Here is a 23529-nt window from a genome sequence, read left to right as displayed (position 1 = left end):
TAGGGTCTCTTACTTGAGCAGGGGGCTGGAGTAGAAGAATGGCTGTGAGAGTTGGGCTTGGCTAGTCTAAAGAAAAAGAAGAATTAGGAGTGACATGATAGCAGTATTCCAGAACTTGAGGGGCTGCCACAAAGAAGAGGGTCTCAATTTATTCTCCAAGGCAGGACAAGAAGCAACGGATGGAAACTCATCAAGGAGAGAAGCAAATTAGAACTAAGGAGAAACTTTCCTAACAGTGAGAACAATTAACCGGTGGAACTGCTTGCCTCCAGAAGTTGTGGGTGCTCCATCACTGGAGGTTTTTAAAAAGGGACTAGTCAGTCTACTTGTCTGAAATGATACATGTTCTCCTGCTTGAGCAAGGGGCTGGACTAGAAGACCTCTAAGGTCCCTTCCGACCCTATTATTCCGTTAACGTGCTGTCAGATGGTGTCGTTTCTTAAATGTGTGATGCCGTTCCTTTTTTTTTTCAGATTGCCTTGGCTAGTTTCTACGAAGATGGCGGTGACGAAGATATCATGACCCTTCCACAACCCACCTCTAGCTCCGTTACCAGAGGCACCGCGGCCAGGTGAAGTAACCCACCTGTCTTTGCGAGAATCAATGTGAGATCCTAACGTTGGATTCTCCTCTTCCAGAAAAACACTGGATTTTGGTCTTGGTGTTCTGACCTAGGCTTCCCCAAAAAACATGAAGCAGAGAATCCTGGTCCCGATAAAAACCCTTTTTATTTAATCGAATGTGAATTCCTCTCATTCCCCTTCAGCCAAGGCCTGGCAAACAGTCTTTCGAAGGTGAAGTTATGACTTACTTAGCTTGGGAAGCTGTTATGTAAATAGTTTCCAAATGCAGTTCTGTGCAAGGAAAAAACTTGGCACAGAGTCTCTGGGATTCAGGGACAGATCTTCACACTCCTGAAACGAACGAATGAATGAACTGTTTCCTGCAAAAGCCCATTCCTCTTTCGCTCCTCTTTTATGTCCTCTGGGAGGGCGCATTCACCGCCCACCTGTGGCTTTACTCCCAAGTCTACCCTGATTGGCCCCTCCCAGAGGAAATAAAAGAGGAGCGAAAGGAGAGTGGAGTTTGCAGGAGACCATTAGTTCGCTTCATTGGTTCATGACTCTTCGAGACGCCTTTCCAAGTTCTGCAGATATCGGCCTGGCTGCTCTCCAAGCCAGATAAGGTCTGTGACCGTAAATCTTCCCTTGAAAGATGGGAATGAGCAGAATTCACAGTCAATGAATAAAAGGGTTTTTTTTGGTCTGGACAAGGCGTTTGTTTCATGCTCTTGGGAAGCTTCAGTCAGAACAGCATCCTGGCTGGGGAATTCTGGGAGTTGAAGTCCACCCATCTTAAAGCCTGCTGGGTGGGGAGTTCTGGAAACAGAAGCCAACCTTGTTGAAGTTTGAAAAACCCTTAACCAAAAGGACTGGGCCAAATCTGAATTGCAGAAGGTGCCATCAATGGATTTAGAGATGAGAATAATAACCTTCATTTGGATCTGGAATGGGCAGTTGGCAGTCCGTTTTCTACCTGATGCCGTTAAGAGCCGTGGTGGCGCAGTGGGTAGAGTGCAGTACTGCAGGCCACTTCAGCTGACTGCTAGATCAGCAGTTCAGCGGTTCAAATCTCACCGGCTCAGGGTTGACTCAGCCTTCCATCCTTCCGAGGTGGGTAAAATGAGGACCCGGATTGTTGTTGGGGGCAATAGGCTGACTCTGTAAACCGCTTAGAGAGGGCTGAAAGCCCTATGAAGCGGTATATAAAAATCTGCTATTGCTATAAATAAAAAAAACTCTTTTTGTGACTGTTTCCGATCCACTTCCTGCTTTTACTAGCGCAGCTTAAGTATTGGGTTCCACCACAAAACCGCGTTCGACTAAAGCGCGCTCGACGAAACCACGTAGCTGATGTCATCACAGGGCGACAACAGCGCGGAGACAGAAGCACGCTGTAAACGCTAAACCTAAAATTAACCCCTAAACCTAACCCCCCTAAACCTAACCCTAAACCTAACCCTAAACCTAATCCTAACCCTTAACCTAACCCTTAACCTAACCCTAAACCTAACCCTAAACCTAACCCTAAACCTTAACCTAACCCTAAACCTAACCCTAAACCTTAACCTAACCCTAAACCTAACCCTAAACCTAACCCTTACCTTAAGTTGAATCGGCTTGCTTTCAAAGCGCTATTTAAAGCGCCCTTCTTTCTCCGCGCTCGCTGTTGTCGCCCTGTTGATGACGTCAGCGACGCGGTTTAATCGGGCGCGCTTTAGTCGAGCGCGGTTTTGTTGTGCCACGAAGTATTGGGCTGAGACCTCCTTCCTTTTCATCCTGGTCAGATCCTGCGAAGAGAGAGAAACCGCATCGGAGGAGGCAGCAAACCTTATTTATCATTTGCTTCTTCTTTCTCCAGCGACCACAGGGTGACGTCGTTCCGTGACCTCGTTCACGCTCAGGAGGAGGAGGAGGAGGAGGAAGAAGGACAAAGGTCGGTGAAATGGAAGGAGGAAGTGGGAAAGTCTGTGTGGGTTGTAAGTCGAGGACTACATAGAAAAGCAATCCAGGGACAGGTATGGCCCTGGCCATATCAGATAAAAACCATCTTCTTTAATCCCCTTATCAAAATAATTATCAAAATAATACTCGCATTCCAATATTGGCAAATATTTTTATATATACATACATACATACATACACACACACACACACACACACACACACACACATATATATATACATATACACACAAACACACATACATACGTGTGTGTGTGTGTGTGTGTGTGTGTGTGTTATATTTGTGCTGATAAATAAATATAATCGTGATGGACTCTTGTGACGAGCTGATTGACAGATAATGGAAGCAGTTAGCTTCCTCCCATAATTGGGACATACCAGGGGTTGTGACATAAATATAAATATAAATACACACACACACACACACACACACACACACACACACACACAACATATTCTATTCACATTCCTACTTCCACACTCTGTCCATCGGCTCATCACAAGAGACCATCCAGACAGAAAGTCAATATTTTTACTGTTGCCTTTGTTACATGTGTGTTGTATTTGAGCTGATAAATAAATAAAGGGAGACTAGTATAGATCTATTTCAAGCTATTTAGCTCTCATCAGCTAGCCATACCCTTACTGGGAATTGAACCTGTGCTGTATTACATGTTAGGCAGTTGTGTTAGCCACTAAGCCACAGGTTCTCCTCCTTTATCAGCTGAGCCAGGGAAATAGGTATGTATTTTGTGTCACAACCCCTGGTATGCCCAAATATGGGAGGAAGCATACTGCCAACACAACTGCTTAACATGTAATACAGCACAGGTTCAAATCCCAGTAAGGGTATGGCTAGCTGATGAGAGCTAAATAGCTTGAAATAGATCCATACTAGTCTCCCTTTATTGATTTATCAGCACAAATGCAACACAAATGTAACAAAGGCAACAGTAAAAATAATGGCTTTCTGTCTGGATGGTCTCTCGAGATGAGTCGATAGACAGAGAAAGGAAGCAGTATGCTTCCTCCCATATTTGGGCATACCAGGGGTTGTGACACTAAATACATATATCTATATATAATATATAATATCTCCCAAATTATAATGTATAATTTTTCTCCCAAGAGAAAAATGCCCCCGTTTTGGTGAAAAACAAGGGCATTTTTGCCTCCCCCCCCCCCCCAGCCCTGCTGACACCTGCCGAGTGCTTCTGGGGGGGTTGCGGGAAGAGAAGAACTTTTTTTTCTTATTTACCTCTTCGAAATCTTGGTGCGTCTTATATACCAGTGCGCCTTATAGTCCGAAAAAATACAGTAAGTCTTATTTCCTTTCGTTCAGGTTTTATGCCGGTGGGTCGGAACGAAGCGGGCAGCAGATTGTTGGCCCCCCGAGGAAGAAGAGTTCGAACGAGCTGGTGGAAGATCTGTTCCGGGGGGCCAAGGAACACGGGGCCGTGGCTGTCGAGAGGACAGCTAAGAGTCCCGGGGATGGCAGCAGACCAAAGGTGAGAACCGAGCACTTTGGTAGAGGCCTAATCCATACTTTTGAGGGGGCTTGGGTAAGGTGGGATGGGGGCGATTTGCTTCCAAGTGGCCTTAAGGATTCCTTGGCACAGAGGGAGGGGTTGCTTGGAGTCCTTGGTGCTTTCTGAGTTCGGTTTTCTTGCAGACATTTCATGACCTAAGTAGGCAATGTCATCAGTGCTAGAAGGGAGTGGGGTTTGTGGAGTAGAGGAGGAAGCGGGGGTGGGGGGAGGATGACTGTGGGGTCCTTGGTGCTCTCTGAGCTTGGTGGTTTTCTTGCAGACGTTCCATAACCCAACTATGGAACGTCATCAGTGCGAGAAGAGAGTGGGGTTTGAGGAGGAGGATTATGGGGTTGGTGCTCTCTGAGCTTGTTTTCATGACTCAGATAGGGAATATCTTCAGTGCTAGAAGGAAAGAGAAGGAAAGAGAAGGAGGAGGAGGAGGAGGAGGACAAGAGAGGAAAGGGAGGTGGAGGAAGGGGGGAGGAGGGGGACTGTGGGGTCCTTGGTGTTCTCTGAGCATGGTGGTTTCCTTGAAGATGCTTCATGACCCAACTAGGGAACATCATCAGTGCTAGAAGGAAAGAGAAGGAGGAGGAGGAAGACAGGAGTGGAAAGGGAGGAGGAAGGGGGGAAGGGGGAGGAGGACTGTGGGGTCTTTGGTGCTCTCTGAGCTTGGTGGTTTTCTTGCAGACGTTCCATAACCTAACTAGGGAACATCATCAGGGCTAGAAGGGAGGAGGGTATGTTGAGGAGGTGGTGGTGGTGCTGCTGCTGGTGGTGGTGGTGGAGGAGGAGGAGGATTGTGGGGTCTTTGGTGCTCTCTGAGCTTGGTGGTTTTCTTGCAGACATTTCATAACCCAACTAGGGAACACCATCAGTGCTAGAAAGGAGTGGGGATTGCAGGGAGGAAGGGGAGGACGATGATGATTACGGAGTCCTTGGCGCTTTCTGAGCTTGATTATTTTCTTGCAGACGTTTTATGACCCAACTAGCTAACATCATCAGTGCTAAAAGATAGTGGTGTTTGTTTTCTGCCCATATACGGTGGTAGGGCTGTTTTTTTCTCCCTCTTAGTAATTCCTTGATTTGGGTACTTTTTCTCCCTTAATGTTTGTCTGGTGTTAATCCATGCTTATCTGAGTTTTCTTTTTCTGTGGAATACTTGACGTTCTCTGAGCTTGGTTGTAAACATTTTGTGACCTAACTAGGTAGCATCCTCTGTGGTAGAAGGGAGTGGGCTTTGCAGAGAGGAGGAGGAGGAGAAGGAGGGAGGAAGAGGAGGAGGAGGAGGAAGAAGACTGGTGTGATTGGTGATCTCTGAGCTTGGTTGTTTTCTTGCAAACATCTCTTTACCCAACTGGGTAACATTATCAGTGCTGGAAGGGGATGGGTTTGTGGAGGAGGAGGAGGAGAGAGGCAGAGAGGGGTGGAGAAGAGAAGCGGAGGGAGGAGGAGGAGGAGAGAGGCAGAGAGAGGAGGAGGAGAAATGTAGGTGTTTTCTGAACTTGGTTGCTTTCTTGCAGACATTTCCTGACCCAACTAGGTAACATCATCAGTGCTAGAAAGGAGCGGGATTCAGGAGAGGGGGTGAAGAGGAGGAGAAGGAGGACTGTGGTATCTTTGGTGTTCTGAGTTTGGCTATCTTCTTGCACATGTTTCATGAGCCAACTAGTGGGATTCTGGGAGTTGAAGTCCACAAATCTTAAAAGTTGCCACGTTTGGAGACCCTTGAGTTAGAGGAATAGGAAGCCTTGGTCACCGTAGTGTTATTTAATCCAGTGTTTCTCAACCTTGGCCACTTGAAGATGTCCGGACTTCAACTCCCAGAATTCCCCAGCCAGCGAATGCTGGCTGGGGAATTCTGGGAGTTGAAGTCCGGACATCTTCAAGTGGCCAAGGTTGAGAAACACTGATTTAATCTATATTCTGTCTCCTGTGGATGCTGTTGGGATTTTTTAAAAACAAAACCCAAATCAAGGTACTTCTAAGAACAGTTTACAAAAATCCCTTGTATTTTGGGATTCCGTGTTCCTCGGTCACTTAATTTGGAGACTTGCAAGCACGTCCCTTTGTCCTGTGTAAAAAAACTAAAACAAATCAGGGGCTTGAAAGGAAAGTTGATGGTAGCTTTAAAGAGCAGAGAGGCTTCGTGGAGAAAAACTGGGCTACCCTCCCCTCAACATCTGGCGAGTGACTTCTTTGTTCATTCCTCTGTTTTCCGCTCCCTCCCCGGCAGCCCTTTGCAGGAGGTGGGTATCGCTTGGGAGCTGCGCCCGAGGAAGAGTCCGCTTACGTGGCGGGAGAATTGAGGCAGAACGCCGCCCAAGATGTGAGTATTTGGAAGGGAATCCGCGGCAGCCGGAAGTTAGAGCTCTGAGGGTCCCAAACCGTATCGTATGAATATCACGGTCCAAGACTAGGAGAGTCTCCAAACGTAGAAGGTGCTGGCAGGCTGTGGCATGTTTGATTTCTCCAAGGAAGCAGTCAGTAATTGCTCAGCCCTGGGGAAAGTTTTTGGATTTTGGAAAATTAGGAAGCTCTGGATCGGTACAAGAAGACTGCAGATATTCAGTCTTTCTTTCTTTCTTTCTTTCTTTCTTTCTTTCTTTCTTTCTTTCTTTCTTTCTTTCTTTCTTCCTTTTCCTTCCTTTCCTTCCTTTCTTTTTCTTTCTCTCTTGCTCTCTTTCCCTCCCTCCCTCATCAAGAGCCACCTTCCCACCTTTTTTTCTTTCTTTCTTTCTTTCTTTCTTTCTTTCTTTCTTTCTTTCTTTCTTTCTTCTTTCCTTCCTTCCTTCCTTCCTTCTTCCTTTTTTCTTTTCTTTCTCTTTCTCGCTTGCTCTCTTTCCCTCCTTCGCTCATCAAGATCAACCTCCCACCTTCCCACCTCTCTCTCTCTCTTTCTTTCTTTCTTCTTTCTTTCTTTTTCTTTTTTCTTCCTTCCTTCTTCCTTTCATTTCTTTCTTTCTCTCTCTCTCTCGCTCTCTTTCCCTCCCTCATCAAGATTAACTTCCCACCATTTTTCTTTTTCTTTCTTTCTTTCTTCCTTCCTTCCTTCCTCCCTTCCTTCCTTTTCCTTCCTTCCCTTTCTTTTTTTCTTTCTCTCTTGTTCTCTTTCCCTCCTTCGCTCATCAAGATCAACCTCCCATCTTCCCACCCCTTCCTTCCTTCCTTCCTTTCTTTCTCTCTCTCTCTCTCTTTCCCTCCCTCCCTCCCTCCCTCTCTCCCTCTCCCCCCTCTTCATCCCTCCGTCACCTAGAGTGACTTGGATGGCCATATAAATGTTCTCAATCAGTCATTCAATTAGAACACAGGATTTCAGGCTAATTCTACCAACTGCCAGGAGTTCAATCCTGACCGGCTCAAGGTCGACTCAGCCTTCCGAGGTGGGTAAAATGAGGACCCAGATGGTTGGGGGCAAATATGCTGACTCTGTAAACTGCTCTAAGAGGGCTGTAAAAGCACTGTGAAGCGGTATATACGTCTAAATGCTATTCCTTCCTTCCTTCCTTCCTTCCTTCCTTCCTTCCTTGTCATGGTGGCACAGTGGCTAATGTGCAGTATTGCAGGCTAATTCTGCTGACTGCCAGGAGTTTGATTCTTACCTCAAGGTTGACTCAGGATTCCCTCCTTCTGAGGTGGGTAAAATGAAGACCCAGATTGTTGGGGGGGTAAGAGGCTGACTCTGTAAACTGCTCAGAGAGGGCTGTAAAAGCACTGTGAAGCGGTATATAAGTCTGCTATTGCTTGGGAAGGAAGGAAGGAAGGAAGGAAGGAAGGAAGGAAGGAAGGAAGGAAGGAAGGAAGGAAGGAAGGAAGGAAGGAAGGAAGCAAGCCGTGGTGGCACAATGGTTAGAATGCAGAATTTAAAGCTGACTCTGCCCATTGCCAGGAGTTCAATCTTGACTGGCTCAAGGTTGACTGAGCCTTCCATCCTTCCGAGGTGGGTGAAATGTGGACCCAAATGGTTGGGGGCAAGAGGCTGACTCTGTAAACTGCTTAGAGAGGGCTGTAAAAGCACTGTGAAGCGGTATATATGTCTAAGCGCTCTTACTAACCAACCGATCTGTCTTTCATAGGTCCACGTAGTCCTGAAGATGTGGAAAACCGGGTTCAGCTTAGACAGTGGCGAGCTGAGGAGCTACCAAGATCCTTCCAACTCTCAGTTCCTGGAGTCCATCCGTCGGGGGTAATACTTCTGTCCTGGGGGAGATTCAGACCCAAAGCTGACACTCGCCAGCTGCTCAGATCTGACCTTCCTGGGGCTCCGTTTGTCCTGAAAATAGGAACAGGGTTGGTCCCAGGCTGTGTCTTCCTTCGTTCTGACGGCGGCTTTCCTTCTTTCCCTTCCTTCTAGAGAAGTGCCCGCCGAGCTCCGTCGGTTGGCACGTGGCGGGCAGGTCAACCTGGATCTAGAGGACCACCGTGACGAAGATTTCATGAAGGCCAGGGGTACCTTCAAGGCTTTCACCGGAGAAGGCCAGAAGCTAGGCAGGTAAGTAAGCGGGACCCAATGACCACAATTGAGCCCAAGGTTTCTGTCGTCAGGTGAAGCGTGCGTTGCTCAAGTTCCCCCCCACCTTTTACCACCTTTCTTGCCACGGTCGTTCAATGAATCGTTGCCGTTGATAAGTTAGCAACTCGGTTGTTAAGTGAACTTGGTCTCCCTCATTGACTTCGCTTGTCAGGAGGCCGCCTGTGATGACCCGGGACGCGACACAGAGGTAACACAGGCAGTTGGCTATGAAAACAGCCCCTTTTATTGCTCCAAATTTTCCCCAAACACCCCCACATTTCTGGCAAGTCCCAGAGGAGAGTGAACACACACACACACACACACACACACAGACCCCCGGGTCTGACCCCCCTCGTCCCACACCAACACACACTCCGAGCCAAAGATAAGTTACGGCATTTAATTAACAGACAGACAGGTCCTTGGCAGCAATCCAGCACAGACAAGCCGTGGCAGCAATCCATCTTGCCAAGCTCACAATAATGTTCTCCGACATGAGTTCCTGCGTTGACTCCTGCAAAAGGGGCGTGTGCACAAGCAGTCCTTTTTATAGTCTGGAGAGGAGCCTAATTACCACCAGCTGAGTGCAATTACCTCCTGTACTTGCGCAACTGTTCCTGACGCCTATTAGCTCTTCGGTGCTGGGCATCCAGGAACAACTCACTGCTGAGGTCAGGATCACACTCCCTTGTCTCCTCCCCACTGGTCCAAGGCTCAGGCGCCTCCTGGTGGCCAACCAGCCTCTCTGCGCCCTGCTCGGAGTCGGAACCCTGTCCAGGGTCCTCCACATCTTCCAGAGCCGACTCATAAGGCCCCTCGCTGTCGGAGTCTGTTGGCAGCTCCAACGGCTCCTGCTGGGCCACAACAGGACGCCACCTTAAGTTATTTGTAAAACTTATAAAAGTCAGGATACAGCGAAATAAATAATAAAAACAGTTAATTTTTTCCCTGGCAATCCATCCACGGAGCTTTAATTCACCAGTGGCCGTTCAATGGTATCCTAGCTTAGCCAGGGAGCTGGGCAGTTCCCGGTTGACCTTCTCTGCGAAGGACTTTTTTTTGCAAAGACTGCTTCCTCTCAGGCTCCTGTTTTCTCTGCTTTGTCCCCCAGCACTGCCCCCCAAGTGATGGGCATCAGCTCCCCCTCTCAGCAGGCGGAAAACGAAGCCAAAGCCCGCTCCCTGATCACCATCGACGAGGCGGAGCCCACCACCAACATCCAGATCCGGCTGGCAGACGGTGGGCGCCTTGTACAGAAATTCAACCACAGTCACAGGTAAGGGGGAAGGGGCAAAGGGGGATGTGGGGAAGGGGGAGGGCAAAGGAGGAATGCTTGGACTGGCCAAAGCCTCCAGTTGATGCTGGATATGAACTTCCGGCAGTTTTAACAGTTCATTTGGGCAACAAAGCCAATTGGATGACTTTGGGCCAATCACCAGGAGACGGTGAGTTCTAGTCCCGCCTTAAGCAGGAAAGCCAGCTGGGTGACTTTGGGCCAATCACCAGGAGAGGGTGAGTTCTAGTCCCGCCTTAGGCACGAACACCAGCTCGGTGACTGGGCCAATCACCAGGAGAGGGTGAGTTCTAGTCTCGCCTTAGGCACAAAATCCAGCTGGGCGACTGCGTCAATCATCAGGAGACGGTGAGTTCTAGTCCCGCCTTAGGCAGGAAAGCCAGCTGGGTGACTTTGGCCCAATCACCAGGAGATGGTGAGTTCTAGTACCGCCTTAGGCAGGAAAGCCATCTGGGTGACTCTGGGCCAATCACCAGGAGACGGTGAGTTCTAGTCCCACCTTAGGCACGAATGCCAGCTGGGTGACTTTGGGCCAATCATCAGGAGACGGTGAGTTCGAGTCCCGCCTTAGGCAGGAAAGTCAGCTGGATAACTTTGGGCTGATCCCCAGGAGATGGGGAGTGGGGAGTTCTAGTTCCACCTTAGACAAAAAAGCCCACTGACTGACATTGGGCCAATCCCCAGGAGACGGAGAGTTCTAGTCTCGCCTTAGGCACAAAAGCCAGCTGGGTGACTTTGGACCAATCCCCAGGAGACGGAGAGTTCTAGTTCCACTTTAGCCATAAAAGCCCACTGAGTGACGTTGGGCCAATCCCCAGGAGACGGTGAGTTCTAGTCTCACCGTAAGGCGTGCAAGTCAGCTGGGTAACTTTGGACCAGTTTGCCTTCTCTCACCCCAACCTACCTCCCAGGGTTGTTGTTATGGAGAAAAAAAAATAGGACTATTCGGCACGTTTGCCACCTTATTTAAAAAAACAGAATAAAAGTGGCTCAGGGGCTAAGACGCTGAGCTTGTCAATCAGAAAGGTCGGGAGTTCAGCGGTTCGAATCCCCAGCGCCGCCTAACGGAGTGAGCTCCCATGACTTGTCCCAGCTTCTGCAAACCTAGCAGTTCGAAAGCATGTAAAAATGTAAGTAGAAAAATAGGAACCACTTTGGTGGGAAGGTAACAGCCTTCCGTGCGCCTTTGGCGTTGAGTCATGCCGGCCACATGACCACGGAGACGTCTTCGGACAGCGCTGGCTCTTCGGCTTTGAAACGGAGATGAGCCCCGCCCCCTAGAGTCTGGAACGACTAGCACATATGTGCGAGGGGAACTTTTACCTTTTACCTTACTAATAAACCTTCCGAAAAGCCAACCAACCAAGTTGTCTTTTCCCCGGACAGGATCCGTGACATCCGGTTGTTCATCGTGGACGCCCGGCCGGCTATGGCCGCCACAGGCTTCGTCCTCATGACCACTTTCCCCAACAAGGAGCTCTCGGACGAGGACCAGAGCCTGAAGGACGCCAACCTCCTGAACGCCGTCATCGTCCAGCGGTTCGTATAAGGGATAATTCACCCTCCCGCACCGCCGGTCCAGATCACCTCTCTCTCTCTCTCTCTCTCTTTGTGGCGTTCACCGCCCCTCCATCGCACAAGGTGGCCAGTTTCCCGGCTCTGCGGATTGGCCTGTCGGCGGTTGCGTTGCCCGTATAATCGGGTTTTTTTTTCTTTTCTTTTTAATTTCTTCTTATTTTTCCCCCCCTTTCTCCTGTGCTGATTCATGGACTTTAATGGAAGAAACGAAGTACCAAACCGAGACTGGGTTGTAGGGGGCTTATTTTTTTGGGGGGGGGGGTTGCTGTTGTGCCTGCTAGAGCCTGGCTTGATGACGGAGGGAGCAGCCTTTTTGGAAGTGGGAGCATGAAAATTGGGGGGACGACTCCCGGAGTCTCTGCTGGGTCGTGTTTTGGAGTGGGCCGCCCCCTCATTCTTTATTTTCTTTCGGTGAGTTAAATAAAGTGAACTTTAAAAAGGGCCCTGACTCCCTCCCCCCCCCCCCAAAACTAAATCCTGTTTTTTCAGTTTGGTCAACTTTAAGATGGGGGGGACTTCAACTCCCACAATTCTGGGAGTTGGAAGTCCATCCATCTTAAAGTTTCCAATGTTGACAAACGTTACTTCGATTGTCAAATTCTCCCCTTCTCAAACCGGCTAATTTCTCCCTCCCTTCCCACCCTCTTTCTTTTTCTTTTTCTTTTTTTTAAACCACCTTCACCCCAAAAATGTTTTTGAGGGGCACGATACGACGATGCCAGGCAGGGGCTACGTGGTTGAAATTTTACATGTCGACTCAACGTGCAAAGGAATTATTTTTTATTAATTCTCTTCGACCTTCGGGTTTGGCCTTTGGGTTCATTCTTTCTTTTGAGGGGGCCCGTAAGGAAGTTCACAGAGGAGAGGGGAGGGGGGGGGAAACTGTCTAACTAAGGCGGGCTGTCTGTCTATCTGTCTGTCTAACCGGACCCTGCCTCTTTTTGAGAATTGGAGGCAGTCCCCCAATTGCCTTTCTGGATTCGTCCTCCCGTAGTCTTCAAAAAATCCCTAAAAAGCAATTTTTTTTCACCCCAATAGCTTTCCTTGTTTGCAGTCCCCCCGGTCAGTCTAGTCTCCCCTAAAGCTCCTCTCTCCTGTGAGTCACGTTGGGGGGTCTGTGAGTCATGCAGCCAGGTTTTTTTTCCCCCACCCCCCCTTACTGTATCTCAAGACATCGCTGGATGGTTCAGAAAAGGATGTTATTGTTTTTTCCCCCCTTTTCCCTTTGTCTCAGCGAACGGAGTCTGCACCGCCTGTCCATGGCGAATTCTGTAAATTATTGTAATGTGTGCATTAAAAAAAACGAAAAGGAAAAAAAACCCACGACCATCGGAGAACAGTCTCTGCCCCCTTTTTCTAATGTAAAATGGAGCCAGGGGGTGTGGGAGCTGGTTTGGGCAGAGGGAGGGGGAAAAACTTGGGTGGGGAAAACCTTTCCCCAAAACTTGGCTTGGTGTGAGTTTACAACAGTGCTTTGGGTGTGTGTGTGTGTGAAATTCCTTCCTTTTCAGAAGGATGAATTGGTTGGTAGCAATAATTCAAGTGGGAATTTAGTGCCACAAGGAATTGATAGCAATAGCAATAGTAGTTAGACTTATATACCGCTTCATAGGGCTTTCAGCCCTCTAAGCGGTTTACAGAGTCAGCATATTGCCCCCAACAATCTGGGTCCTCATTTTACCCACCTCGGAAGGATGGAAGGCTGAGTCAACCCTGAGCCGGTGAGATTTGAACAGCCGAACTGCAGAACTGCAGTCAGCTGAAGTAGCCTGCAGTGCTGTATTTAACCACTGCGCCACCTCGGCTCTTCTGATAGGCTGATACATTCCTTAATTAAGGGGGTTCGGGTTTTGTTTATTCCCCCCCCCCCCAAAAGGAACGTTAAGCCATTTCATGAATCCATTTTTTATATCAGGGATGGCAAACCTTTTCGCCACCGAGTGCCAAAAAGGTTACGAGGGAATGTCGCGCGCGCATGCATGTGCTCGTCAGGGCCACAGGGCTCCGGAAAAGCCGAACTCCCGTGTTCTAGCACGCATCCGCACCCAACGATCGCCTGGCCGGTGCGCGCATTGGCGGGCCGGTTTTCGGCACTGCCGCACGCGTGAAGGGATCACGCTCCGGAAAAGCCGAACTTCCGAGTTGTGGTGCGCAATTGCAATCCGACAATCAGCTGGCACTCATGCGCACGCTTGTTTTCAGCGCTGCCACCTGCGCGAAGGACAGCTGATCGTCGCGCACACTTGCGCACCAGAAACCCAGAAGACAAAACAGGAGAAGGCCGCGCATGCCAGGCGACATGGCTTGGCAGGCCACAGGTTCGGCCTCACGGTTCTATATTGTCCCAATCAAACTATGGTCCTTGACTTGGAACCAGTCATGTAGTGACCAAGTTACAACGGCACTGAAAATAGCGACTTACTACTAGTGTTCAGTCTTACAACCCTTGCAGCATCCTCAGGGTCATGTGATCAAAATTTGGACGCTTGGCGACAAAGGTCAGCGTTGCGAGTAACACCCCCCATCGAAAGCCGAAGTCCCCAGAAAACATGTTTATTGGAGACGTCGTATCTGCACAGCTAGCCAAGTTTCGCCATGGTTTTAGCCTAGTTAAAAAGAGCAAAGGTTTCCCTCCCCAAATGTAACAGGATACATATTTTCCAATAAAGTGGGTTTGGCAATTCCTTGGGTCACTCCCTCCTCCTCCCAAATGCCACCTGTTGGGATGACCTTGGTTCCCACGAGAAAGTTCTTTTGTTTTGTCTATTAGTGAGCTGTCTACCCCCCCTCCCTTCCCAGACTTCATGACCACTATAACAGTGTTTCTCAACCTTGGCAACTTGAAGATGTCTGGACTTCAATTCCCAGAATTCCCCAGCCAGCGAATGCTGGCTGGGGAATTCTGGGGGTTGAAGTCCAGACATCTTCAAGTTGCCAAGGTTGAGAAACACTGCACTATAAGGCTGCAGAAAATGGCTTCAGCCAGGTTCGCTTCAGAGTTGACCTCGAATTTATGATGTCCCAGGGTCACCTGATCCCTTTTTTCCGACCTTCCGACAAGGACAAGCAAGATTCACTTAACGACCAGGTCACTAGGGGAACCGCTGAAGCGCTTTGCTTAACAACTGCAGCAAGGAAGGTTGCAGAATGGGGCGAGAGTCGCCCGCCGAAGAACGGCCTTGCTTAGCAACAGAGCAGAAATATCACGCTCAGCTTTGGTCGCAAGTCAAGGATTGAGTCTCTCAGTCGCGACACCTTTAAGATGGGCGGACTTCAACTCCCAGAATTCTCCGGCACTTTGCAATTGGTCAGAGTTACAATGGACCTCTCCGACGGTACTTAGGACACCCATTTCCCCATGTTTGACGGCCACGTGACTGGCTGGGGAATTCTGGGAGTTGAAGTCCACCCCTCTTTCTTTTTTTTTTTTAACAATATTTTTTTGTTGTTACATAAACAACACATGCCCACACCAGTGGGGGGAAAAAAATCAAAACACAAAAAAGACAAAAATCCAAAAACAAAGCAGAGGAAAAAAAAGAAAAAACACAACAAGTATATGTTATAAAAAAGTATATCAGCTGGTTACAACATGTTTTTGTGCATCTCTTCCATTAATTCATATTAATTCAAATATCTTAACTCAAATGTTTACCATATTAACATCATCATACCTCCACTTTTAGTTGACTACAGTTGTTTAAACATCCTTCATCCTTAACTATGCCAAAGATTTAATCCATAACCACATGCTAGCATTTCATTTACTTGTTTATAAAATCCTCCGTTAACATCAAATCCTCATATCCTGTTTTAGCTAAACATCCATAATATTTAATACCAAAAATTCCATCCTCCATGTATATAGTTTATTATCATTCTCCTTTCTTTATGTAATTATATCGTATATCATAGCATTTTCCCCATATTAGTTAAGATTTAACTCTATATAGTTTTATTTTATTTTTTAATAGTGATAATTATTGTGATTAATAACCTTTATATATGGTCCAAAAATATTTCTAACCTTCCCTTCTCATATCCAATTATTATTTATCATATCAACTTCACATTATACCCATTTCCCCATGTTTGACAGCCACGTGACTGGCTGGGGAATTCTGGGAGTTGAAGTCCACCCGTATTTCAAGTGGGCAGGGTTGAGAAACGCTGCAGTAGAGTGAGATGCTGGATAGGTACCCAGAATGGTGATCTCCACCCAGCATTGCTGAGTGTGGAATCCATTCCAGCCAACCTCTTATCCAGTAGGATTCCTGTAAACTGGAGTTGAGGGAATCGTGAGGAACAAGCTAGATTTAAACTTGGATTTAATTGCTCCTGAATGCGGCAACGCCACCATAGTGGGGGAGAAAAGCCAGTTGTTTTTAAAGGCGATGTTTGTCGATGGCCTTTTTCCTCTTTGCGAAGGGATTAGCCATTGGTAAGCTTCCTTTTAAGGTGCCACTGGCATTTTTTCAAAGAGGAAAGTCAAGTCTGTTTCGTATTTCATCTAGAATACAGAAAAGTGATCATAAGCTTGGATCAAAGAAAAACCTTGTGTGTTTTCACATCTCTTTAAGCCAAATTGAAGAGGCCAGTGCTTGATTTAACACAGAGGTCTCCAAACTGTAAAACTTCTTAAGATTTGTGGACTTTTAACTCCCAGAATTCTGGGAGTTGAAGGCCGCAAGACTTCAGATTCTGGGAATTAAAAGTCCACAGATCTTCAAATTCTGGGAATTAAAGCCTACAAGTCTTCAAATTCTGGGAGTTGAAGTCCACAAGCCTTCAAATTCCAGGAATTAAAGCCTACAAGTCTTCAAATTGGGAGTTGAAGTTCACACATCTTCAAATTGTGGGAATTCAAATTCCAGGAATTAAAGTCCATAGGTCTTCAATTTCTGGGAGTTGAAGTTCACACGTCTTCAAATTGCGGGAATTCAAATTGTGGAAATTAAAGCCCACAAGTGTTCAAATTCTGGGAGTTGAAGTCCACAAACCTTCAAATATCAGGAATTAAAGCCCACAAGTCTTCAAATTCTGGGAGTTGAAGTCCACGCGGCTTCACAAGTTCTCAGCCATGCTGGCTGGGGAATTCCGGGAGTTTTAAGTCCACAAGTCTTCAAGTGGCTCACTTTGGAGACCCCTGAGTTAATCGATTGCTGGAGCGCTCCCAATGCCACGTTCCTGGGTTGGGAGTTCCTTTGCCAGTGCCTCTGCAGGCGTGCAGAGTGCCTGGGGGCACCTGGCTGCTAACACTGCACTGCTTTGCACCTTTGAAAGTAACACAGATGTGTAATAGCAATAGCAGTTAGACTTCTATACCGCTTCATAGGGCTTTCAGCCCTCTCTAAGCGGTTTACAGAGTCAGCATATCGCCCCCACAGTCTGGGTCCTCAAGCTTCGTGCTTTTGGGAAGCCCAGGTGAAGCTACCTTCCTTGGAAAAGACCCAACCAAGGCTGCTGTTCCATCCGAATGATTACGTGCCTCTGTAAAGAACGGTTTGTATTCTCTCTCCCCCTCCCTTCCGCCAACTCAAGGCCAGAATCCCGCACAAGTGTGGGTTGCGTACAACGTGTGCCTTTCTTCAAAACACCGCCTGCTTTTATTTCCAGTTTAAAAACTCAGGTCTTTGGATGGCCAGAGAATAAAAAGAATAAAAAGGTGGTTCCCTTCTGGCCTAGGAACCTCACAATGCATATAATTGGCATTCAGGGACTTGTGCAACTTATGCGTGGGCTTGGAAGTGGAGAGAGAGAGGGAGGCTCACGCTGGGATTTTATGCTTTGCAGCTTCAAAGGTATTATGGGCTTGCGTTTCTTCCTTGCCAGCAGCTCTGGGACTCTGTGGTTCATGCTGACGAGGGGGGGGAAAAATAGAAGTTTTTAATTTTATTCTGCCTACGTGCTGCTTTTTTTTCTACGCCAAGGAGGATGTGTCATCTCTATAGATCTTTTAGAATTAGGGTTGGTTTTTCCCCCCTTGTATCTTGGAAGAGGGGCGGACTGCAATTCCCAGAATTCCCCCAGCCAGCGAACGCTGGACATACTGGTTTCACTGGGTGGGGAGGCAGGCAGAGAGGGCCCCCTACCATCTTGCATTATTCTTTTATCAGATGGACCATTCAACATTTTGATTTTAAAAAGTCGTCTTGCAATTGGTGCTCTTTTAAGCTTGTTTTCCGGCAGATGTTTAATTAACCAAATTAGGCAATGCCAGCTGTGCTTGAGCACTGATGATGTTACCTAGTTTGGTCGTGAAATGTCGGCCAGAAAAAAAAGCAAGCTCAGAGAGTAGCAAAGGAGCCCGCAGCCCTCCTCCTGATCCCGTTCTTCGCCTCCACTTCACCACTCCATCTTCTCCATTACTCCACACTTCCAGCACTGATGGCGTTACCTGGTTGGGTAATAAAACGTCTGCTACAAAACAGCCAAGCTCAGAGAGCACCAAGGACGTCGGAGTCCTCCTTATCCTCCTCCTGCTCTCCTCTCTGCAGTCCCCACTCCCTTCTATTCCTGATGTTATTACCTAGTTTGTTCATAAGAAAAACACCAAATTCAGAGAGCTCCAAGGACCCCCAAAGCTGTCCTCCTTTCTGCAAACCCCATTCCCTTCTAGCACTGATGATGTTGCCCAGTTTGCTCATGAAATGTCTGCCAGGAAACAAGCAAGATCAGAGAGCACCAAGGATGACCTCATCTTCTTCCTCTTCTCTATCTTTTCTTTCTTTCTCTTCCTTTCTTTCCTTCCTTTTCTTTCCTTCTCCCTTTCCTTCCTTCCTCCTCTTTCCTTCCTCCTTTCTTTCTTTCCTTTTTCTTTCCTTCTTTCCTTCCTTCTTCTCTTTCTTTCCTTCCTCCCTTCTTTCCTTCCCTCTTTTTCTTTCATTCCTTCCTTCTTTCTTTCCTTCCTCCTTTCTCTCTTTCCTTCTTTTTCTTACTTTCCTTCTTTCCTTCCTTCTTTTTCTTTCCTTCCTTCCTTCTTCTCTTTCTTGCTTTCCTTCCTCCTCCTCCACAAACCCCACTCTGTTCCAGCACTGATGGTATTACCTAGTTGGTTCCTGAAACGTCTGAAAGAAAACCCCACAAGGAACCCCCCCCCCAACTCTCCATTGCAACCTCCAGCTACCCATATCGCTCTTGACGGGCAAATCTCGCCATTCTGCAGCAACCAGATGGCAGAGAGACAAATGATAATAATGAGGGCCACAACCACGAGGGGGCGCTGAGTCGCCTCTTCGTGCACGTGCGCGCGCCCTCCTAGCGGCCGCGGAGGGTACTGCAGCCTCATGAAACCCACCCACCCAGGAAAGCGGAGCCACCGTTTTCAGCCGCCTCTCCGAAGCGGGGCTCCGTACACACAATGTGCCGGCTTCGAAGACCCGACCCCACCCCACCCCCGCGCGGACGATGGGGCGCAGAAGCCCTTCCCGCCCCAGGCGGAACCAGCCGCCACCGCCGCCTCCTCATTCTTATGAAGGCGCTCAAAATGGCGGCGGGCCCCGCCCTCCTTGGCCCCGCCCCCCCTCCACCAGCCTCCCTCGGTGTCGATCGTTCGCTGGCGCAAGGCCTGCCGGGACGCGGGGAGGCGGGGCCCGGCGGCCGAGTGACGTTTGCGCAGGCGCGGCTCCTCCTCCTCCTCCCCATTCCCCGACTGCTGTTCGTGCCGCTCGCCGGCCGCGCCTCGCTTCGTCCCGGTCCTCGCGGTGCGGATTTCGACGGCGGGTCGCGAGATGGGCGTCCGCATGGAGACCATCGCCCCCGGGGACGGTGAGCAGCGCCCCCCCCGCCTCCTCCCCCCCCTCCCCCGCCCCTCCCCTCCCAGGTTGGGTTGGGGAGGGGTCGTGGGTTGGGCGGGGGTCCCCTCGGCTCCCCCTCCTCGGCTCCCCCCTTGACTGCCTCCTCTTCTCCCCCCCTTCCCCGCAGGGAGGACCTTCCCCAAGCGCGGCCAGACCTGCGTGGTGCACTACACGGGTGAGTGAAGGGGGAGGGGAATTGGGGAGGGGGAGGAATTGGGGAGGGGAGGGGGGTCTCTCTCCAAAGGGAGGGGAGGGGGAGCCTTGAAAGGCGCCCTTCAGGGTCTTCCTCCTGAATGGGGGTGGGGGGTCCTTCTTTCTTGCCATCATGCCCAACCGGGTGAGGGTCCTGGAAGGGCCTGGGGAGGGGCAGCTGTCAGGTGGGGGTCCTGCTTGGATAGGAGCCCCCTCCCCTCCACACCTCCCCCCACCTCCCCCAAGCACACACTGGCAAAAATATAGAGACATATACAACCTTGGTGCCCAACACACACACACACACTCACCCCTGACCTCCCCCCACACTCACACAAACACACTCTCACACACTCCCCTCTGACATCCTCCCCCCCCTTACTCTCCCCCCTGACACACACCCCCCACTCACACTCCCGCTGACATCCTCCCTCACACACACACACACACACACACACACAAACTCTCCCCCCACTCACACACTCCCTCCTAACATCCTTCCCCCCTCCCACACACACACACACTCATCCACACAGACAGAGAGACAGAAATACACAATCCTGACATTTTGTCCCCCTCCCCTGTTCTTTTGGCATCTTGCCTCCCCCAACACAAACACACACACACACACACACACACATCGCTCTGGCACCTGGACCCTTCTGATCAAGACTGGCACTCCTGGACCTTGGCCATGCTGGCAGCCTCCCATTCAACCCCCCCCCCCCACCGCTTCCTTCCTCGCCTGCCAGGTGCGGCGCCTGGGTGCCCCTGCTCCGCCCTCTCCGCCATGCCCCACGGCTGCCTTGGGCTGGCATGGGAGGAGGACCTCCCCCCACCCAAGCCCTGAACCTCCCTCCCTCCCTCCCTTAATGATGGAATTTTTTCCCTTCCTGCCACTCACGGGCACCGTCCTCCCTCCCTTGTGACTCTCTTAATGGCGCTTTCCTCTCTCTCCTGCCCCTGTTTTCTCGTGCCCTGTTCCGTGTTGTGTGGATTTGTGCTTTCCAGCCTTACTGGGGTGTGTGTTTGTGTGTGTGACTGGAATGTGCCCCCCCCCCCCCCCCGGGGGGAAAAATCCACATTCCTGATCCAAAACGTTGTGCTTTTTAAGAGCTGCTTCATTGCTGCTTCCGTCTCCGGCTTGAGAAAAATCCTGATTTTTCCTCAGCCAGCAGTTAGCAAAGTTGTGATGGTTGCGTTTCTCCCCCCCCTCTTCCCCCACCCCCGCTTTTGCATCCCCTTTTCCTCAATTTTATTCTTATTTGCACAATGCAGCTTCTGCTCTCTTTCTTGACAGCCCGTGTTGCTTAGTAATCCATCCTGCAAGTTATTTTTATTTTTTTTAAAGCGCTTGTTATAATCATTTTCGCTAGGGGAGGAATTCGGGAGGAATTGCACCCTCGGAAATGGTGGTGCTATACCCAGCACTCGATGGATTCGTTTTATTAATTTGCAAGATATTATTCTGACCTGGGGGGGGGGTTAGCCTTACTCCCCGAAAAAACCCCTTTTTGCAAACGATCTTCCTCTCTGAATCTTATTTTTGCTCCTTTTAATTTATTTTTGTTTATTGAACCTACATGCTGCCCATCTTCTCCGCTGTCCAGAAGTGAGTAAAACGTTGGTGAAAAGGCACACATTGCTATAGCAACCTTGAAACCGAGATGGTTAGGAAGTGATTCTGCCCCCGATACAGAAAATTAGACGCGATTAAGGCTTGGCCTTCATTCAAGGAAGCTTTTTATCTGTAAAATAAACAATAAGAGGGAGGAATTTTTCCATTGCCTTGTTTATCTTCCTGCTTCCTTCTGATGATCTCCCCGATGTCCGTGGAGGCTTTGAATGTGCCGAAAAGCACATTTTTCCATGTTACTTTCTTCGGCAGGTGATTGTTTTCAAAGCTGGGGTGGGGCTGACAGTTAATATGTCGAGGGGAGAGTTCTTGTTGACTTCATAGTCTGTAGGAATTTCCTTAGGAATAGAGTAGAGCTGGAAGGGACCTTGGAGGTCTTCTAGTCCAGCCCCCGGCTCAAGCAGGAGAACCTATACCCGTGATGGGGAATCTATGACACCATTTTTTTCAAACTTTTTTTCCCCCAGGCCATTTTTGGGGCTTTTGGGGGGCATTTTAGGCCATTTCCCAAGTGTTTTTGAGGTGTTTTCAGGACATTTTTCAGGCTGTTTTTACACCCCCAAAAACGAGCCTAAAAACGGCTTGCAAACAGCCTAAAAACGGCTTGCAAACAAGCATCTGTGCACCGACCTGCTTGTGTTCAGGTTTCTGGTGCTGTGGCACGTGTGAAGACCAGCTGGCTGGCACACACATAACACACCAGCCAGCTGGTCTTTCGGTTTTTGGCGCTCCGACGTGGCGTGCATGCACAAGTGTTCGGATTGGGGCACTCGGTACCGAAAAGCTTCGCCATCACTCACCTATTCTGTCTCAGACAAGTGACAGTCCAGTCTCTTCTTAACCTGGACAAGATCCCGGTCTGTTTCTAGGATTGTGGTTACGAAGCATCAAATCCGCATATAGAGAGTAGAAATAGCAATAGCAGTTAGACTTATATACCGCTTCATAGGGCTTTCAGCCCTCTCTAAGCGGTTTACAGAGTCAGCATATCGCCCCCAACAACAATCTGGGTCCTCATTTCACCCACCTCGGAAGGATGGAAGGCTGAGTCAACCTTGAGCCGGTGAGATTTGAACCGCCAAATTGTGGGCAGCTGGCAGATAGCAATAGCAATAGCAGTTAGACTTATATACCGCTTCATAGGGCTTTCAGCCCTCTCTAAGCGGTTTACAAAGTCAGCATATCGCCCCCAACAACAATCCGGGTCCTCATTTCAGCCACCTCGGAAGGATGGAAGGCTGAGTCAACCCTGAGCCGGTGAGATTAGAACGGCTGAACTGCAGATAACAGTCAGCTGAAGTGGCCTGCAGTACTGCACCCTAACCACTGCGCCACCTCGGCTCTTCAGAAAGCTGAATAGCAGATTCGAAAGGGACCTTGGAGGTCTTCTAGTCCAACTTCTGACTCAAGATCCTATTCTACGTCTTTCCAATCTCTTCTTGAAAACTTCCAGTGATGAAGCATTCACAACCTCTGGAGGCAACATCTGTCCACTGATTGATTGTTCTGTCAGGAAGTTTCTCCTCAGTTCTAAATTCCTTCTCTCCTTGATTAGTTTCCACCCATTGCTTCTTGTTTGACCCTCAGGTGCCTTGGAGAATAGCTTGACTCCCTCTTCTTTGTGGCAACCCCTGAGATATTGGAAGACTGCTATCATATCTCCCCCTAGTCCTTCTTTCTATTAAACTAGACATACCCAGTTCCTGCAACCGTTCTTCGTATGTTTGAGCCCCCAGTCCCCTAAAGATTAGAGGGTCCAACCTCCAAGCGTTGAAGTTTAAATTGGACCTTCAAAATACCTTCTGATCTGGGGAGAAGAATCCTCTTCATCTTAACCCCCTCCGTAACACCCCCTCACCTAAGAGAAGAGTCCCATGCATGATACATAAGGAGTCAGAAGATGGGGGATTTTGGGGTGGCATGAAATTCCAAGCCCCTAAATCACAGATTTAGGAATTCTCTTTGGTTTTCTTGCATGTTCTTTTTGTGGTGGCCCCTCACAGCTTCATCGGTGGACTGAAGTCCGGATGGAATCTAGAAAGGAACCTCACATATCTTAGTATTCAAAATGGCTATCAATGGCTTAGAACAAGGGGGTCTCCAACCTTGGCAGCTTTAAGCCTGGGGGACTTCAACTCTCAGAATTTACCCAGCCAGCAAAGCTTGGAGTCTTGGGGACGCAGTGGTTAAGACGCTGAGCTTGTCGATCAGAAAGGTCGGCCGTTCGGCGGTTCGAATCCTTAGCACCGTGTAACGGAGTGAGCTCCAGTTACTTGTCCCAGCTTCTGCCAACCTAGCAGTTGGAAAGCATGTAAAAATGCAGTTCGAAAGCACGTAAAAATGCAAGTAGAAAAATAGGGACCACCTTTGGTGGGAAAGGAACAGCGTTCTGTGCGCCTTCGGCGTTGAGTCATGCCGGCCACATGACCACGGAGACGTCTTCGGACAGCGCTGGCTCTTCGG

At 49.0% G+C, this 23529-nt stretch overlaps 2 protein-coding genes across 3 annotated transcripts in view; both read left to right on the top strand.

The window, feature by feature from the left end:
- Window positions 1-23529, top strand: part of FKBP1A (FKBP prolyl isomerase 1A) — a 57202-nt gene that overhangs the window by 20184 nt on the left and 13489 nt on the right. Inside the window, exons 1-2 of one of the 2 annotated variants that reach the window (XM_087720647.1) lie at window positions 19053-19209; window positions 19366-19413. The exons of the other annotated variant lie outside the window; for it this stretch is intronic. Coding sequence (XP_087576773.1) covers window positions 19173-19209; window positions 19366-19413 — 85 coding nt within the window. The 5' untranslated portion in view covers window positions 19053-19172. Of the gene's footprint in view, window positions 1-19052; window positions 19210-19365; window positions 19414-23529 lie in introns of those variants that run through there. 2 annotated transcript variants of the gene reach the window in all.
- On the top strand, window positions 272-12497 carry LOC148044791 (NSFL1 cofactor p47-like). Its single transcript, XM_087720646.1, has 8 exons — window positions 272-571; window positions 2422-2496; window positions 3868-4033; window positions 6294-6386; window positions 8134-8243; window positions 8412-8549; window positions 9682-9846; window positions 11251-12497. Exons 1-8 carry the CDS (start codon window positions 444-446, stop codon window positions 11411-11413), a joined length of 1038 nt encoding a protein of 345 aa, XP_087576772.1. The 5' UTR covers window positions 272-443; the 3' UTR covers window positions 11414-12497.

The sequence above is a fragment of the Thamnophis sirtalis genome, unplaced genomic scaffold (assembly GCF_051295495.1).
Source record: "Thamnophis sirtalis isolate CommonGarterSnake01/CBP01778 unplaced genomic scaffold, rThaSir2_p1.2 scaffold_7, whole genome shotgun sequence".
In the NCBI taxonomy this organism is placed as follows: domain Eukaryota; kingdom Metazoa; phylum Chordata; class Lepidosauria; order Squamata; family Natricidae; genus Thamnophis; species Thamnophis sirtalis.
The sequence above is the reverse complement of the archived record's forward strand: the minus strand, read 5'-3'. Positions and strand labels throughout refer to the sequence as shown.

Excerpts from the sequence above, each read along its gene's own strand:
- LOC148044791 (XM_087720646.1), top strand. The coding sequence starts at position 444 with ATGTGTGATGCCGTTCCTTTTTTTTTTCAGATTGCCTTGGCTAGTTTC. Across the intron at positions 4,034-6,293 it reads GGGATGGCAGCAGACCAAAG|CCCTTTGCAGGAGGTGGGTA; the intron begins GTGAGAACCGAG and ends CCTCCCCGGCAG. Across the intron at positions 6,387-8,133 it reads GGCAGAACGCCGCCCAAGAT|GTCCACGTAGTCCTGAAGAT; the intron begins GTGAGTATTTGG and ends TGTCTTTCATAG.